Here is a 17543-nt window from a genome sequence, read left to right as displayed (position 1 = left end):
CCGTCATAGCAGAGTAGTGACGTCACTGGAGCTCGGCCGTCGGAATTCCTTCCCAGCAGAATCCACGTTAGCAGGCACAGTTTAACAACACAAAGAAGAAACAACAGAGTAATACAGAACCAAAACAAATCTATAGAAGAGAGCAGAAACACGGCAATCAAATAGAGCTAGAAAGTAACGTGGACAACATGAGAAAACAAGGGAAAAAAGGAGTACAAACAATGCAGGACAACTTAATTCTACAGGAGGACATAGAAACATCAGAAGCAGGGATAGGGAAAGAACTCAAGGCATACCTAACTCGAATGGAAAGGAATATTAGGGAAGACATGAAACAGCAAGTCCAAGCAATAAAAGTATATTTTGAAAATGAATTAAACAAACAAATTCAAATGGCAAAGAACGAGCTCTACCAGGAGACAGAGATCTTAAAAAAAATCAAACAATAATCCTAGAATTGCAGGAAAATATAAACCAAATTAAAAACTCAAACGAGAATATTACAAACAGACTTGATCAAGTAGAAGTCAGAACATCAGATAATGAAGACAAGGTTTATCAACTTGAAAAGAATATAGTCAACACAGAAAAGATGCTTAAATCCCACGAGCAATCTATTCAAGAGATATGGGATGTCATACAAAAACCAAATTTGAGGGTCATCGGGATAGAAGAAGGCACAGAGACTCAAACCAAAGGAATGGACAGCATATTAAATGAAATAATTCTAGAAAACTTCCCAGAGATGAAAGATGAAATGGATTGCCAAATCCTGGAAGCCTACAGGACCCCAAACATTCAAAACCATAATATACCAACTCCAAGACATATAATTATGAAGATAGCCAACATAGAGAACAAGGAGAGAATATTAAAAGCTACGAGAGAAAGGAGGCAGATTACATTCAGGGGTAAAGCAATTAGGTTAACGACTGATTTCTCATCACAGACTTTGAAAGCGAGAAGATCCTGGAACAATGTATTTCAAACGCTGAAAAATAATGGATTCCAACCAAGAATACTGTATCCAGCAAAACTAAGCTTCAGATTTGACAATGAAATTAAAATCTTTCACGATAAACAAAAGCTAAAAGAATTTGCAGCCAGAAAACCAGCACTGCAAAGCATTTTGAGCAAAATACTACAAGAAGAGGAATTGAAAAATAGTGCCCAAAACTAAGAGCAGGAGGTATCTCAGTAAAGGGGGAGGAAAATAACCAAAAAGTAAAACCAGCCAAACTAAAATAAATAAATAAAGAAGCATGACTGGAAGTACAAATCATATCTCAATTGTAACCTTAAATGTTAATGGCCTAAACTCACCAATCAAGAGACATAGGCTAGTAACCTGGATCAAAAAAATAAATCCAACAATATGCTGCCTTCAAGAGACTCATATGATAGGAAAAGACATACACAGGCTGAAGGTAAAAGGTTGGGAAAAATCATACCACTCACATGGCCCTCGGAAGCAAGCAGGAGTGGCCATACTCATATCGAATAAAATCAACTTTAAACCTAAGTTAATCAAGAAGGATAAAGAAGGACACTATATACTGTTAAAAGGAACCATCCACCAACAAGACATAAGAATCATCAATTTGTATGCACCAAACAATGGAGCTGCAACATTCATAAAACAAACTCTCCTCAAGTTCAAGAGTCAAATAGACCACAACACAATAATTATGGGTGACTTCAACACACCGCTCTCGCCATTAGACAGATCCTCTAGACAAAAACTGAATAAAGAAACTATAGAACTCAACAGCACAATCAATAACCTAGACTTAACTGACATATATAGAATATATCAACCATCATCAAGTGGATACACGTTCTTCTCAGCAGCACATGGATCCTACTCAAAGATAGACCATATATTATTCCACAAGTCAACTCTTAGTAAGTATAAAGGCGTGGAGATAATACCATTCACCATATCTGATCACAATGGAATGAAATTGGAAATCAATGATAAAAGAAGGAAGGAAAAATCCTACATCACATGGAAAATGAACAATATGTTACTGAATGATCAATGGGTTACAGAAGACATAAAGGAGGAGATGAAAAAATTCTTAGAGACAAATGATAATACAGACACAACATACCGGAATCTATGGGACACAAAAAAAGCAGTTTTAAGAGGGAAATTCATTTCTTGGAGTTCTTTCCTCAAAAAAAGAAAAAACCAACAAATAAATGAACTCACACTACACCTCAAAAACCTAGAAAAGGAAGAGCAAAACAACAGCAAATGTAGTAGAAGACAAGAAATAATTAAAATTAGAGCAGAAATCAACGAAATTGAAACGAAAAAAACCATTGAAAAAATTGATAAAACTAAAAGTTGGTTCTTTGAAAAAATAAATAAGATAGACAGGCCCTTAGCCATGCTAACGAAGAGAAGAAGAGAGAGAACTCAAATTACCAACATACGGGATGAAAAAGGCAATATCACAACAGATACTACAGAAATACAGAAGATAATTAGAAAGTATTTTAAAACCCTATATTCCAATAAAATAGAAGATAGTGAAGATATCGATAAATTTCTTAAGGCATATGATCTGCCCAGATTGAGAAAGGAAGACACACATAATTTAAACAGACCAATAACAAAGGAAGAAATAGAAGAAGCTATCAAAAGACTACCAACCAAGAAAAGCCCAGGACCAGATGGGTATACAGCGGAGTTCTACAAAACCTTCAAAGAAGAATTAATACCAATACTTTTCAAGCTATTTCAAGAAATAGAAAAAGAAGGAGCTCTTCCAAATTCATTCTATGAGGCCAACATCACTCTGATCCCAAAACCAGACACAGACACTTCAAAGAAAGAAAACTACAGACCAATATCTCTAATGAACTTGGATGCAAAAATTCTCAAGAAAATTCTGGCGAATCGAATACAAAAACATATCAAAAAACTTGTGCACCATGATCAAGTAGGATTCATCCATGGGATGCAAGGCTGGTTCAATATACGGAAATCAATAAATGCTATTCACCACATCAATAGACTTAAAGACAAGAGCCATATGATCATCTCGATAGATGCAGAAAAAGCATTTGACAAAGTACAGCATCCCTTTATGTTCAAAACACTAGAAAAACTAGGGATAACAGGAACTTACCTCAACATTGTAAAAGCTATATATGCTAAACCTCAGGCTAGCATCATCCTAAACGGAGGAAAACTGAAGGCATTCCCTCTAAAATCTGGAACAAGACAGGGATGCCCTCTATCACCACTTCTATTCAATTTAGTTCTCGAAGTACTAGCCAGAGCAATTAGACAGACAAAAGAAATTAAAGGCATAAAAATAGGAAAAGAAGAAATTAAATTATCGCTATTTGCGGATGACATGATAATATACTTAACAGACCCAAAAGGGTCTAGAAAGAAGCTGCTAGAGTTAATAAATGAATTCAGCAAAGTGGCAGGTTATAAAATCAACACGCATAAATCAACGGCATTCCTGTATATCAGCAACAAAACCTCTTAAATGGAAATAAGGAAAACCACTCCATTCACAATATCCTCAAAGAAAATAAGATACTTGGGAATCAACCTAACAAAAGAGGTGAAAGATTTATACAATGAAAACTACAGAACCCTAAAGAGAGAGATAGAAGAAGATCTCAGAAGATGGAAAAATGTACCCTGTTCATGGATAGGCAGAACTAACATCATCAAAATGGCGATATTACCCAAAGTTCTCTACAGGTTTAATGCGATGCCAATCAAAATCCCAATGGCATTTCTTGTAGAAATAGATAAAGCAATCATGAAATTCATATGGAAAAACAAAAGACCCAGAATAGCAAAAGCAATTCTAAGCAGGAAGTGTGAATTTGGAGGTATAGGGATACCAGAGGTCAAACTGTACTACAAAGCAATAGTAACAAAAACAGCATGGTACTGGTACCAAAACAGGCAGGTGGACCAATGGTACAGAATAGAAGACACAGAGACTAATCCACAAAGTTACAACTATCTTATATTTGATAAAGGGGCTAAAAACATGCAATGGAGGAAGGATAGCATCTTCAACAAATGGTGCTGGGAAAATTGGAAATCCATATGCAACAAAATGAAATTGAATCCCTGTCTCTCGCCATGCACAAAAGTTAACTCAAAATGGATCAAGGAGCTAGATATCAAATCAGAGACGCTGCGTCTGATAGAAGAAAAATTTGGCTCCGATCTACAGATTGTGGGGTCGGGCTCCAAATTCCTTAATAGGACGCCCATAGCCCAAGAGTTAATAACAAGAATAAACAAATGGGACTTACTTAAACTAAAAAGTTTTTTCTCAGCAAGGGAAACAATAAAAGAGGTAAATAGAGAGCCTACATCCTGGGAACAAATTTTTACCCCTCACACCTCAGATAGAGCCCTAATATCCAGAATGTACAAAGAACTCAAAAAATTAAACAATAAGATAGCAAATAACCCAATCAACAAATGGGCCAAGGACCTGAACAGACACTTCTCAGAGGAGGACATACAATCAATCAACAAGTACATGAAAAAATGCTCACCATCTCTAGCAATCAGAGAAATGCAAATCAAAACCACCCTAAGATACCATCTCACTCCAGTAAGATTGGCAGCCATTATGAAGTCAAACAACAATAAGTGTTGGCGGGGATGTGGGGAAAAGGGTACACTTGTACACTGCTGGTGGGACTGCAAAATGGTGAGGCCAATTTGGAAAGCAATATGGCGATTCCTGGCAAAGCTGGGAATGGATCCACCATTTGACCCAGCTATCGCCCTTCTCGGACTATTCCCTGAGGACCTTAAAAGAGCGCACTATAGGGATACTGCCACATCAATGATTATAGCGGCACAATTCACAATAGCTAGACTGTGGAACCAACCTAGATGCCCTTCAATAGATGAATGGATTTAAAAAGTGTGGCTTCTATACACAATGGAGTATTATGCAGCACTAAGAAATGACAAAATCATAGAATTTGCAGGGAAATGGATGGCATTAGAGCAGATTATGCTAAGTGAAGCTAGCCACGCCCTAAAAAACAAATGCCAAATGTCTTCTTTGATATAAAGAGAGCAACTAAGAACAAAACAGGAAGGAAGAGCATGAGGAAAAGACTAACAGTAAACAAAGACGAATGGGGGGAGAGAAAGGGAGAGAGAAGGGAAAGCATATGGAAATGGTAGGAGACCTTCAATGATACACAAAATTATAAGAGGTTATGAGGGGCAAGGGGGAGGGGGAGAAAAAGGGGGAGAGAATTGAACTACAGCAGAGGAGGTAGAGAGGGAAGATGGGAGGGGAGGGGAGGGGAGGGGAGGGATAGTAGGGGATAGGAAAGGTAGCAGAATACAACAGTCACTAATATGCCATTATGTAATATTGTGAGTATGTAACAGATGTGATTCTGCAATCTGTATTTGGGGTAAAAATGGGAGTTCAAAACCCAGTTGAGTCTAATGTATGAAAGATGATATATCATGAGCTCTGTAATGTTTTGAACAATCAATAAAAAAATTCCTAATTATAATCAAATAATTTGGCATGTGAAAGTTTATTTAATATAAAATATATAAAGCAAAATATTCCTATAATAATCAAACAATTTTGCATATGGAAGATGTGGTCTTTTTCTTTTTTTAAAAAAAAATTTATTTGAATCAGACATTTGAAATATGAATCCTTCTAAATAATTAGTTGTATGCTAACTAGGGCAGACCAGAATTTATTACATAAAACAAAAATTATTAAATTTTCCCCAAATGAATTCTGAACTACAAGATCCAGCATTATTAATGGTCGAATGTTGTTAGAAAGTTATCTTTTAATTGTATCATATGGAAAACTATGTCTAAGTAAAATATCTTTCATTTATATATAATTTTAGAATGGATAATGCATGTTAACTTACATTTGATGCATATTAAGCAGGCATGATAAGGATAATTATATCTTAAATGGGAGGAAGGATTTTGCACATAGTAAGAAACATCCTTTTTCCATTGAACCAGGATAATCCTCAATATATAACCTCTAAATATAAGAGAATAATACATAAAAATATGTGAAACAAAGCATGTAAACAGAAATAATAATAAAATACAATTTAACAACACTTAATACTTATCAGTGCCTACTGTATGTTCTGAGAGTTCACATATAGAACGAGCACTGGAGGTGGTTGGCAGCACAAACCTTCAGAAAGGGAAAGATCTATCAAAGTGGGCAGAAATAGGAAGGTGATTTAAAAGAAAGGAATCAAGTAAGAAAGAAATGAAGCTGAAGAGAGAGATAACCTATAAAGAAAAAAGAGGAAATAATATGCTTAAACATCAGAATTTGGTGATAAACTGACAAATGAATAAGAACAAAAAGGTAAGACTTCCCTTGTGTCTCAAGGTGCATCTGTATGGTGGCACCTCTCACATATTGTTGATTTGTCTGTCCACCTCTCTTTTTACAGAAAGAACTCTTGCAGAGCAGGGAAACAGTTTGCAGTTTCACTTAAAAAATTTCCCTCAATAAATGATTATTTGGCTGCAATGAATAGTTCTATTTGGCATTAGACAGTTCTAATATACTTTCTCTGATACCTTTTCTTGAATAGCATGACAAGTTCCCCTCAAGACTTTGTCTCCATCAGGTTTAAGGGATGCAGGTTTAAGTATTATGATAAGGTGCTGGGGTTGTGGCTCAGTGGTAGAGTGCTTGCACATGTGAGGTACTGGGTTCGATCCTCAGCACCACATAAAAATAAGTACATAAAATAAAGGTTAAAACAAAGAATGCTTTTAAAAAAGTACTATGATAAACAGATATTCTGGTTGTGAAGTAAAGCAATACATGTTTTATAATTATAGGACTTCAGTTTTTCAAGTAAATGGGCCAAGTCTTATTCTTTGGATTTCTTCCTCTTAGTGTTCTCCCCTTGGCCAATTTTGCTAGTCTCATATTAGTAACTAAATATATACAAGTTTTCCATTATACTCTAAATTCACCCTAGCATGTGGATGCTTTTCTTAAATAATCAAACAGTGCTATTTCATGGAAGTAATATCTCATGCATGTTTCATTTGTGAATCATTGTGTGATCACCACAGTCAGTAGGATGATCTGGACATAATAGACACCTGATAAATATTTGCTAAATAAGTCATTATTATGTTGATTATTAATAGGAAATAAAATAGGAAAAGCATGAAAGTATACATGAATTTTGTACAGGAATTTTTGTGATAAAAACATTTTGCTATATTCTATTAAATAAATATTTTTTTTAGAAAATCTACCTCGAGCTGTCTTAATTTTCTTAACTTACTTCCTCTCTTATTAATATGTACAAAGAATTCAAATATTATTGTTGAAAATACCAAAAACTGTCCATTCAGTCAAGCATAATTCAGATAGTCTTTTCTTCTTTTTTTTTTTTTAAAGAGAGAGTGAGAGAGGGAGAGAGAGAATTTTTTTTAATATTTATTTTTTAGTTATCGGTGGACGCAACATCTTTGTTTGTATGTGGTGCTGAGGATCGAACCCGGGCCGCACACATGCCAGGCGAGCGCGCTACCACTTGAGCCATATCCCCAGCCCCAGATAGTCTTTTCTAAGAAGCATAAGAACTCAGGAAAAGGAGATAAAATGCTTTCTTAGCATATGACAAGAGTGACATAAATTAGAACATGGATAATAATGTAATAAACTGAAGAAAGCTCCTATTTTTCTGTATACTAATTTTAACAATTTATGGTAAATAAATCATACTACTTAACATAAATTGAACCTATTTAAAAACAAAGTTTACATGTAAAAATAACTACAAGTAATTGAAGAGAAATATTTAGTATGCTATTCTAACTTTTTAAAGCCAAAAATAAAAGGAAAAAGAGGATGGAGTTAATGGAACCCACAGGCTACTGATGTGGCAGTTTATCAAATGTTGCTGTAATGAAAGATAAATAATACAGGCAATTCACACTTCATGAAAGGATAAAAGTGTCAGTGTGTAGGTTCCAGTTTTACTGCAGGCCATAATCAGCAAGTAAACGAAAGTGCAATGTCTAAAAAGTTTATAGCCTTCTATGAAGGCCTCATCTTGTCAGGTATTGATTTAAGTATTCAGACGACTTCACTGGTATTAAACAAATTGAGTGTTTGTGAACTTAGAGGACATGTTCTATTTCTCCCAACAAAAGTTGCCTCAAGCTTAATGTTAAGTTGCTTCTTTTATCACTTAAATTTAAGGAAAGGGCAAAAAACTTCTAAAATGATATCTTACACAATTATTTTCTTCTTAAATAGAGGGCAATCCAAAGTGAATGTTTCATATTCTCCACCTTCTCCACATACGTGGACTCCATATTTCTTAGAAAGCTGAAAATAGGAAGGGTGGGGGAAAAGTAATAGAAAACTTAAAATTAGACAGCAAAAATGCTCACTTAACTTGTATTATTTTGTACTAAAAAAATCATGCAGGAAATTTTGATTACAAAACAGACTGTAAGCTACAAGAAAATAATAAACTTTCTGCTTAAAACACATTTAAAATCACTTCAAACATTTTATCAAAAAGCATAGGATTTTTAATAGTTTCGAAACCTTTATAAAATAGTAAGGGAACAGTATTTTTTTTTGTAGTGTCAAAACTTAAAGATACTATAAATTTTAGAAGTGGTACTAACTTTAGATTCAAAATGAGGCCAAGCTACTAAGTAGTAAATAATCTATACAGCCAAACTATGTTTTCTTTATCCGTTGAACTTTAAGTATGAGGGGAAAATCTGCTGTTTTTGGAGAACTTCTCAGGAACACAGAGAAAAAAACCTAAGACCTTTCCTTAGGCCTGTGAACAAAAAAGAAGTTAAATACATAATCAGGCGCAGTGGTGCACCTTTGTAATCCCAGGGGCATTGGAGGTTGAGACAGGAGGATGGTGAGTTCAAAGCCAGCCTCAGCAATGGTAAGGTGCTGAGCAACTCTTCAAGACCCTGTCTCTAAATAAAATACAAAATAGGGCTGGGATATGGCTTAGTGGTTAAAAAAAAGAATGCTTTAAAAAAAAAGTACTATGATAAACAGATATTCTGGCTGTGAAGTAAAGCAATACATGTTTTATAATTATAGGACTTCAATAGGAGTTCAATCCCTGGTACCAAAAAAAGAAAAAAAAAGTCACATGCATCATGGTTATTATACTTGAGGCTATATAATAGTGTATTTGGAAAGTTCCAAGGCTATGAAAAACCAGTGAAGATCTAAAGCTGTAGGAAATCGTAAAAAGGTCTAAGTCCAAAAGAGATTGAGATAGCTTGTAAAGTTGTCTCCAACTTGAAATTAAAAGATAAGCAAAGAAGCAAAAAATCAATACAATTTATAATTTTCATTTAAACATAATCCATGTTACTGAAATGAATATGATACCCAGAATTTTTTAAAAAAATCTCCTATTTAGTTGGTTCACGGTTGGTATCAATGCTGGGGAACATTCTCACCAGCTGTCATTGTCTTGAATCTTTCAGCTCCTGTGGGAAGTCTTTATTATTATGATTCCCTCTCCTTTATTCTGAATGTCACAGTTTTCCCTGCTTATAGATTCTCCTTGCCTAATGCTCTTATAGCCAAAAGAAGAGTGATTTGTTTTGATGTATTACTGCCAGTGCTGGAACTGTTGCCTAAGTCTTCAGCTTTACACCCATAGTTAAATATTTATTTATTCATAGTTACATATTTATTTATCTGGTTATTTTTGAAGCTGTAATACTATTCTGAACTTATTAAAGTTCAACTATTGACTATATAGGCATAGTCTTTAGGGATTTAAAGCATGGGTCTAAGAGAATTCTACTTTTCTCATTAAGGATGAGTAGTTAGTTATATGAGGTATTAGAAAGGAAAAAAAAAAAAGGAAAACTGAAGAGAAAACTGAATGATGTTTTCTATAAGAGCTCCCAAGAGCAAAGTAGATACATTTTTATCATGCTGGGTCATAAAGCAGTGACTTAGCAAGGCCAAATTGTGAGTTGGTTCTATGATTCCAAATAAGAGGAACAGATTACTTTATCATAGTAAATTGAATTAAATCTATATCTGCTTTGCAATAAAAATGAATAATAATGGATAAGAATTATAGGGGTGTTTCTCAGTTTTGTTAGCTAGTACCTATCCCCTTCTGTTCATGGCCAATCTCTCATGCAAACTTTCCACTGAGTGAACCTTCTAATCTCACATTTATGACTTATTGCTAGCCTCTTTTTATGAGTCTACTTTATCATTATTAGTTTTCTTCTATTAGAAAATGCTTCATTGATTCTTAACATTATTTTTGTTATCCACCATCAAAGAATAACTGGATTTTTAAATTAAAGTTTGGGTAGCTATTGTTTCCTTAGTAGAAATTATGTAAGCTGTTATGTTAAACCATCATTTACTCTATAAAAGGCTGATATATTCAAGATGGTATTCACTAAAATCTGGATGTACTCAGTGATATTTTCAGTTTATATAAATATTTCTATTCAATTAATTCTTCAATAAATACTTATTGAACAATGATTATTAGCTAGGCCTTGCTAGATGTTAAAGATCCAAGAATAAGCAAGACAACGGCACTTGAAGTTCACCAAATGTATTTCAATATTACAAAATATGACATGACATGATGTTGCCTCAATAAATGAATATGTACAATTTCTTCTGCCTTTCTATCAATGATTCACCAGTAATGGACACACAGATTCCAAGTCAAGAAATCCAGATAAAGGGCAATTTACTTTTCTAAAACTTGTAGGTTGATGTTACTAATATTTCATAGAAAACAACAACTTTATTTCTAAAACATCTCAGGTCTGTCTCTGGCTTCACCTTAAAATTGAAAATTAATGTATGCTAGCACTCAAGCACTCGAAATGCAATTTTTGAAGTTCTTTGATAAGTTTTCCTATTAGCATAACTGCAATAAAAATACTAAAAATCTAGACTGTTTAGAACTTTAGCTTCTTCCTGAATTTTGAGATTCCATAATTTACATATATATAATAGCAATCTATAATGAAAAATAAATATTTTCATGTTGTCTATTCTTTTAAGAACTAATATTTTTAATGATTAAAATATATTTGTGTTTTTTACTTAGTACTGTATATGAAAAGTGGAAGTTGAAAGCTATTCTCATCATTACAAAAATGTCGGATGGGTTATAAAATTGTGCTTTTATAACCCAGAGTGCTGAGAATGCAGTCATGTGGATGAACTAAATTACAGATTGGATAAGCCTTTCCTACATGAGTGAAATTCCATGTCTACTTTGTTAATTGGAGAACCAAGGGAAGAGATTCAAACCTCCATAGATTAAAGGATTATATCAATGTATATAGAAAGCAGCCAAACTTTTATGATCAGTGGACTCCTGTGATAAATTTTTAGAGTCCTGTGAAGATCCATGGAACCTGTTTAGTCTGCTAGTTATTTAGCACAAATCCTAATTGAGTGCAAATAATGACTACATGCAGTATGCTGGGGCTTGGACAAAAAGGAGATGAGGAACACCTGCTCATCAAATCTTTTCTATTAAATTTCCACTTCACCAAAGACTGGGGGCAGGGTAGGAAGACTGAGAAATTTCCTCTAGGGCTTGGAGGGGCTGAGAGTAGCAAATTCTAGAAGAAGCAGAACTGTCTGTAAAGTGGGCTGGGAGTTGGGTTCCCTAGACTCATTGAAGCTGAATTCCAAGCCCAGAGGAAAAGAGAGTCCTAATTAAAGTAACTTCAAGAAGTACATATTCAAATGAAATGCAACTAAGAACAGTCCCAGTTCACGTGGAGATGAGACTGAAGAGAATACACATCCCAGACTAGCTGCCAGATGGAGAAAGGAATATGCCTTTTTCTAGGGTAAGGATTATTTACCTCAGTCTCTACCATTCTTTTTTATTCAATATATGATGGGAAATATAAAAGAGATGATAAAATATGCAAAATGTGACCTATAATCAAAAGAAAAAAGAAAAACCCAAAACAAAAGGAAATAGAAACAGACCTACAAAATAACCAAATGTTGAACTCAGTAGACAAGGACAAAACAATTATGTTGTAGTGCTTAATGGTAGAGGTAGACAAAATTCATTAAAGATGGTGATTGCAACAGAGATAAAAAATTGGAGGTAGATTCATCTAGTTCATATAATGGCTGTAATACGTATTGGGCAGGGGATCTGGGATAAGTTGCTTAATTTCTCTCAATTTCAGTTTTCCTAGGTAATAGCTTTTGGGGACGTTGTGAAGTTAAATAAGATATTATATACAAATCTCATAACAATACCTGGCATGCAGAAAGCACTCAATATATGTTATTTTCTGCCCATTAGATTATTTTGCCCTTCTCTTGGGTCTTTGGCTCTTTTATTTATTACCAATACTATTATCTATTACTTTTAGGCAAATGATTCTTAAAACTCCAAGCAAACAATCTCTCTCCAATATATTAAATCCCCCAAAATGTTTATCAAATGTTTTATTTGAAAGCATTAAAAAAATAAAACAAAGTTCTTGGTATTTCCTCAAAACTTTCTCTGTTCAAGTTCCCTATTTGTAATAGTTAAATCAAGCTTAAAATATTAGAGAACATTGTGCTTTCTTTCTGTATATAGCCTACATATAAAAAATGATTAATTCATTTATTGAATCAACAAATATTTTCTCAGTACTTAATAAGTGCCAAATCTATTTGTACATTAAAGATATGGCAGTGAACAAGACAAAGTGCAAAATTTCTTTCATCCTAACACCTTGATGACCACCCTGCATTTCAACCATTACAAAGATCTCACCTTCCTACTTTGTTTTCACCTCTCCCAAACTCTTTACATACTATCAACACAATAACTTTCCTTAACACTATATTATTGCAGTACTCATCTGCTTACTTTTGGTGGCTGACGATTGCCTATTCAGTAAAAATCAAGATCCTTAAAACAGGTAATCAAATACTTCAGCCAATTCAAAAAAACTTTAGTTAGCTTCAACAAACCCCAAAGACTAAATCTTATTAAATATAAAGTGATAAAAATAAATTCCAAGATGTACTCCCATTATGGCTGCACTAATTTGCAGTCCGACCAGCAATGTATGAGTGTACCTTTTCCTCCACATTCTCGCCAACACTTAGTGTTGTTTGTCTTCATAATAGCTGCCATTCTGACTGGAGTGAGATGATATCTTAGAGTAGTTTTGATTTGCATTTCTCTGATTGCTAGAGATGATGAGCATTTTTCATGTATTGTTGATTTATTGTATACCCTCTTCTGAGAAGTTCAGGTCCTTGGCCCATTTGTTGATTGGGTTATTTGGTTTTTTTGGTGCTTAGCTTTTTGAGTTCTTTATATACCCTAGAGATTAGTGCTCTATCTGATGTGTGAGAGGTAAAAATTTGCTCCCAGGATGTAGGCTTTCTGTTCACCTCACAGATTGTTTCTTTTGCTGAGAAGAAACTTTTTAGCTTGATTCCATCCCATTTATTGATTCTTGGTTTTAATTCTTACTATAGGAGTCTTATTAAGGAAGTTGGGGCCTAAACCCACATGATGAAGATTAGGGTCTACTTTTTTCTTCTGTGAGACACAGAGTCTCTTGTTTAATTCCTAGGTCCTTGATTCATTTTGGGTTAAGTTTTGTGCATGGTGAGAGATATGGGTTTAATTTCATTTTGTTACATATGGATTTCCAGTTTTTCCAGCACCATTTATTGAAGATACTCTTTTCTCCAGTGCATGTTTTTGACACCTTTGTCTAATATAAGATAATTGTAATTTTGTGGATTATTCTCTGTGTCCTCTATTCTGTACCATTGGTCTACCAGTATGTTTTGGTGCCAATACCATACTGGTTTTGTTACTATTGCTCTGTAGTATCTTTTAAGCAATGCCACCTGCTTAACTCTTTCTGCTAAGGATTGCTTTAGCTATTCTGAGTCTCTTATTTTTTCCAGATGAATTTCACGATTGCCTTTTCTATTTCTATGAGGGTTGCCATTGGAATTTTGATAGGAATTGCATCAAACCTGTATATTGCTTTTGGTATTATGGTCATTTTGATAATATTAATTCTGCCTATCCAAGAACAAGATAGATCTTTCCATCTTCTAAGGTCTTCTTTGATTTCTTTCTTTAGGATTCTGTAATTTTCATTATATAGATCTTTCATCTCTTTTGTTGATTTGCAAGTATTTTATTTTATTTTATTTTTGAGGCTACTGAGAATGGGGATTCTTATGAGAAAAATAATCCTAAGAAAGACAAATCATAGATAAATGATAATCATAGATAAATCAAAGATAAAGTAATCATTCTTCACTTCTAAGGTGATAATTTTAAGAACTTGAAGAAGTTTAAGATGCAATGGCTAATATTATTACATCGTTAATTTAGGTTAATACATATGTAAGACTATAGATGTTGTTCTTTAACCTTGAAATTACATTCATAGGATTTTATATTAAGAAAATGATAATCAGAAATGTACATGAAGATTTATGAGAAAATGTCATAATTATAATAATTTAGAACCAATATTTCCAAAAAGTGATAACTTGTAATCTCTTATGTAAATATCTAGCATATTATATAATGCAATATGTAACTATGACATGATACATTGAATATGAATATGTAGAATATGAACATGATGGGATCTACCCAGCCTCTAGTTAATGTATTTTCAAAATACACTTAGTTATATGAGAAAATTAACATGTATATCTGGGGAAAGAGATGACAAAAATGCATGTATGGTTATACTACTGATGTGACTGAGCACAATGTACAGCCAGAGGAATGAGAAGTTATGCTCTATTTGCGTACAATGTGTCAAAATGCATTCTGTCATGTATAACTAATCAGAACAAATTTAAAAATTATATGTATAGCTGACTCCATAATGTAAGTAAAATCTGTATTAAGTATGCAACTACATGACTTTGCATATGAAACAAACTCTCTGAAATATACCACATGGAAATATACTAACATGGTAGCACTGTGCACCATGGGGCAGTTAGAACTGTATTTTTAATTTATTTTCCTACACTTTATTATATTTCAAATTATCAACACATGGTAGGTATTTTTATTTTTCTATTTTTTAAAAATTCCCATTTATCTTCATTCCTTATTCCCCTTTTTTTCATTATACAGGCAGATTTTTAAAATACGTAATATATGTCTTTTATATCTTTATAAATATACTAGTACTTTGTGATGTCTGAATTCTTAAATTATTTATATGCTGATAGTTTTTTCACTCAGCACTATTGCTTCTATAAGTCCTTCGAGTATATATTCCTACCAGCAGACTTATATTTTATGATATACATCTACAGAATTTTAATATCTTCTGTTTCAGGAACTGATATCCATATTGCCTCCAATAACCCTACCACCATGAAAAATTAAACCTCATAAGACTATTTTTACTAATGTCCCTTTATAAACTAGTAGAATTGCTTTCTTAAAGGGGATAGTTACATTTAATCTAGGTATTTCAAAATTGTCCTCAGAATGGAATGGTTCCTGTCTTTACACTAGAGGGGTTCTATAAACCAACTCCTGCCAACAATTGTCATTGGCTTTGTAATTAAAAAAAATTAGTTGTAGATGAACACAATATCTTTCTTTCTTTATTTTTATGTGGTGCTGAGCATTGAACCTAGTGCCTCACACGTGCAAGGCAAGCACTCTACCACTGAGCTATATCCCAGCCCTGGCTTTATAATTTTTGATAAACAGGTAAAAACTAACACCTCCTTTTTGCTTTAATTTGCATTTCCCTAATTACTAAATCAGTGAGCATCCTTCATATTCATATTAGCTTTTGAGACATTCTCTTCTGTATAGTGGTTCTCCATAGCTCTTGCCTATTTTTCTGTTAGGATTGTTATTTTATATGATAATATGTGTGAGTTAACAATCCCTTGACAGTTTTGAACCTTATTCTCATTACTACCCAGTATTTGATATATTTTCAAGAGCAGAAAATTTTCTATTTTTTTCTTCAGTAATCATAAACCTCATGACTGTAAATATTGTTAACATTTACTGAACAGTTAGAATGTGTCAGATACTGAACTAGGCACCTTATGTATCATTTCACTGTAATTACCATCATTTTACACATGAGAAACCACTTAAATTAATGTTTTAGGTAAGTAAAAGGCTTATGGGCATTCAGGCATAATGATGCTTTGCTGATCACCATCCCACACTGCCTTTTACTCCATGTGATCTGAAAGGGCTTTTGAACTGGGCACAGTGGACATGTCTGAAATCCCAATGGCGCAGAAAGATCACAAGTTCAAAGCCAGCCTCAGCAACCTAGTGAGGCCCAAAGCAACTTAGCAAGACACTGTCTCAAATTTAAAAAGATAAAAGGGGTTGGTGTTACGGCTCTGTGGTAAAGCATCCATGGGTTCAATTCCTGGTACAAAAGAAGCCCAAAGTTATCTTCTCTCTACCACTGCTACCACCAACCTGTCTGTAATCTCACAAATATTAATTTTCAAGGGAATCCATTACAATATATAAATATTCCTTTAATTAAAAATATTAACTCTTGAATATAGTAATACATTAACACATTGACACAGTAGTAAAACTGACTTATTACAGTTAACTAGTAATGTCCACCTAAATTACACAAGAAGTACATAAGAGGCATCTCAGGGGCATGGAGGCTGGTGAACAAAATAGGTTAGGTTCTCCTATGTCTAACTCTTCCTCTAACCTATAAAAGTTCAAGGATTATCTGTTTTTTTTTTCTGTCTCTTGTATGTGTATTCCTTATTATTCACAACTTGTGTCAACAAGTTGAAAAATGAATATATGGTTAATCTTTTATCTGATTTAATGAGATTAATCACATTCCTAAAGATAAGAAGACATAGGCATTCCTTGCCATCTGATTTGTCTTAGATAATGATGGTAAATATAGAGTTGGAAGTAATAACTCAAACAAATCATACTCTCTAAATGCAGAAAGAAGAAAAAAGTTGGATAGGTGACTCATTCCACTTTTATATCCAAATCATCATGCTCTAGATACAACAGGTAACTGAGGCTCCTTTATGAATTTATACAAAAACAAAAGGTAAAAAGCAGAGAGAAAAATGTGGGGAGTCTGAATTAAGACTGGGTTCTGTAAGATAATTGTTATGAATAAGGTGAGAAACAAATTGCTTTATGTGTAAACATTTATTTAGCACTCACTTTATGGACAAATCACACACACACACACACACACACAAAAAAAAAACCCATACACATATATAATTTTTACTCCACAGAAGTCAGAGAAAAATTTAGAAGACAACACTCAGATAGTCTTGTATAATTCTCTATAACTCTCAGGATAAGAATTTCTGTTAAAAATATATAATTATCCATTAAAATCCTTCCCTCCCAGGTAGAACAACTTTTATAATCCTGATAAACTACTTGTCAAAATCAGCAAAGACAACCACAGCTATTTTCTACAACAAAATCTCTTCAAA

At 33.6% G+C, this 17543-nt stretch overlaps 1 protein-coding gene across 2 annotated transcripts in view; it reads right to left on the bottom strand.

Annotated features, from left to right (window-relative positions):
• Nucleotides 1-17543, bottom strand: part of DPH6 (diphthamine biosynthesis 6) — a 170336-nt gene that overhangs the window by 8863 nt on the left and 143930 nt on the right. For both annotated transcript variants that reach the window (XM_081291053.1, XM_081291054.1), the window contains one exon: nt 8287-8381. In XM_081291053.1, coding sequence (XP_081147179.1) covers nt 8287-8381 — 95 coding nt within the window. The remainder of the gene's footprint in view (nt 1-8286; nt 8382-17543) is intronic.

The sequence above is a fragment of the Spermophilus citellus genome, assembly GCF_964194105.1.
Source record: "Spermophilus citellus genome assembly, chromosome: 4".
Classification (NCBI taxonomy): domain Eukaryota; kingdom Metazoa; phylum Chordata; class Mammalia; order Rodentia; family Sciuridae; genus Spermophilus; species Spermophilus citellus.
The sequence above is the reverse complement of the archived record's forward strand: the minus strand, read 5'-3'. Positions and strand labels throughout refer to the sequence as shown.